General features: G+C 60.3%; 1 protein-coding gene across 1 annotated transcript in view; it reads left to right on the top strand.

Moving 5' to 3' along the window:
* LOC122246081 (uncharacterized) overlaps positions 1-2,500 on the top strand; it is a 12,471-nt gene that overhangs the window by 8,940 nt on the left and 1,031 nt on the right. The window contains exon 2 of the mRNA XM_086549542.1: positions 919-2,500. This exon is cut by the window's right edge and continues 1,031 nt beyond it. Coding sequence (XP_086405668.1) covers positions 919-2,400 — 1,482 coding nt within the window. The 3' untranslated portion in view covers positions 2,401-2,500. The remainder of the gene's footprint in view (positions 1-918) is intronic.

Genomic DNA, 2,500 nt, shown 5'->3' on the forward strand with positions numbered 1-2,500 from the left:
TATATATATGTATATATATATATATATATATATATATATATATATATATATATATACATTCAGCCTAATCCTCTTCCTCTTCTTCTTACTCTTCCTCCTCCTCTTCCTCCTCCTTCTTCTTCTTCCTCTTCCTCCTCCTCCTTCTTCTTCTCCTTCTTCTCCTCCTCCTTCTTCTTCTTCTCCTTCTTCTCCTCCTCTTCCGCCTCCTCCTCCTCCTCCTTCTCCTCCTCTTCCTCTTCCTCTTCTTCCTCCTCCTCTTCTTCCTCCTCCACCTCCTCCTCCTTTCACCACATTCTATCCTATTTAAAATTACAAAGACATTCAACGGGACCAAAATACAGATAGAGAGAGAGAGAGAGAGAGAGCGAGAGAGAGAGAGAGAGAGAGAGAGGAGAAGAGGCAGTGAATGGAAACAAGAAATAGGATATTAATTTACTTCTTGGACCTCCCCCCCTCCTCACCCCCACCCCACGCTTCTCCCTCTCTCTCCCAGGTGCTTCATTTGCATACCGAGGCTGTTGTTGTTTCTCTCTCTTAGACGTAAACAAACGCTCAAATACACACAGCCACATGTAATTCTTATGTAAGATCTCATCGAAACGCGGCATTTGTACTTGTATATCTTGCGCTGTGTAGTTTTTGTTTTATGTATGTTTATACATACATTCATATTTGTATAGTGTGTGTATGTGTGTGTACATGAGTGTGTGTGTTTGAGACTAACCACAATTAAAGAAGATTAAACAAAATTCCCAGCGTTTTTGAAGTGACTTTTCTTTCCTTTTTTTCCAATATCTTTTTTCTTTCTTTATTTATTTTTTTATCATCTGGAATTGACCTAGTCCACTAGACTTTCTTCCTCTTCTTCTTCTTCGGTTTCCCTCTTCCGAAGAACTAATAGCTGTGTGTCTCCCGCAGGTGTGGCTGGACCTGGAGTCGGTGCTCCTGGGTGAGGGCCACGACCCCCTACACCTTTACCAGTCCCCCCCGCCCCCCCTGGACGCCCCCCCGCAGCCGGAGCCGGAGCCCGCCCTTCCCTCCCATTCCCCTCCCATTGCCGCGCCTTCGGGCCTTCCACCCACCGCCGCCCACTCGCCCGTCGCCCACCAACATCTTCAGCACCCCCAGCAGCATCCCGGTTCCTCCTCGCACGCCCACTCTCCCGTGCGGGTGGCCCAATCCCTCGCGCCCACGCACGGCGGCGCCCCGTCTCCCGTGTACACGTCGCACGCCCCTGCCACGCCCGCCAGCACGTCCGTGGGTCTGGTCTCCGGCGGCGCGCGCTCTATGCCGCCCCTGACGGCGCTCGGCGAGCCCCAGCCGCACGCCCACGCCTTGCCGCAGACGCACCCCGCGCTGCAGCCGCTGCACCCGCCCGCACACCCGCCCGCCCCTTCGCTGGCGAGGGCGGGCGCCGCAATGCCGCCCATGTGCGAGCTGGCCGAGGGCGCCATGGTGTCCCCACTGGCCGCCCACGCTGCGCTGCCGCCCACGCCGCCGCACCACGACCCCAAGTACGACTACGGCGCGGTGGGCCACGCGGGCGGCTACGAGGCACCCGCGTGCCGCCTCAAGGCCGAGTTCGGCGACTTCCCGCACAGTCTCGGGGCGCGCACGGGCGTCAAGCGCGCCTTCCCCGAGGCGTCGGCGTCGCAGGCCAAGTACGCCTGCATGGGCGGCCAGTACAGGAGGGAGGAGGCGACGTACGCCGGTGCGGGCGCGGGAGCCCCGCCGCCCCTGCAGTACATGGGCGCCTCCGCACTGCCGCACCACCACCAACAGCAACAACAGCAGCAACAACAACAACAACAGCAACAACAACAACAACAGCAGCAACAGCACTTGCAGCACCAGGGCGCCGCTCCCCAGTACGTGCTGCCGCCCACGCCGCCTCAATACCCCAGCGGGTCGCATGCCCTGCACCCCCTGCCCGCCCACCACTCGGATTACGCCGCCACCTCCACGGGCTGGACGCCTACGCACACCTCCTACGGCGCCTACACGCAGTACTTGGATTTCAGCGCGTGCCCGCCCGCGTCCCTGGGCGGCGTCGGAGGTGGCGCGCCCTTGCCACCGCCCGACGTGCCTCCCCCGCCCGCCAAACCGCGCCGGCGCCGCGCCCGCAGGAAGGTCATCATTCACAAGTGTCCGTACGAAGGCTGCATCAAAACGTACATCAAGTCCTCGCACCTGAAGGCGCACCTGCGCACGCACACGGGCGAGAAGCCGTACACGTGCAAGTGGAAGGGCTGCGGCTGGAAGTTCGCGCGCTCGGACGAGCTCACGCGCCACTACCGCAAGCACACGGGCGACCGCCCCTTCCAGTGCCGCCTGTGCGAGCGCGCCTTCTCGCGCTCCGACCACCTCAGCCTCCACATGAAGCGCCACATCGCGCTCTGAGCGCTTCATGCCTCCGCTCCGGTGGCATTCAGCGCCCCAGGCGCCCTCGCCGGCTCGCTCCGATGTCCGCGCTCGCCTCCGGGCGCTCCGACCGGAAACA

This window comes from Penaeus japonicus, unplaced genomic scaffold (assembly GCF_977035675.1).
Source record: "Penaeus japonicus unplaced genomic scaffold, GWHDUDI00000001_assembly GWHDUDI00000022, whole genome shotgun sequence".
In the NCBI taxonomy this organism is placed as follows: Eukaryota; Metazoa; Arthropoda; class Malacostraca; order Decapoda; family Penaeidae; genus Penaeus; species Penaeus japonicus.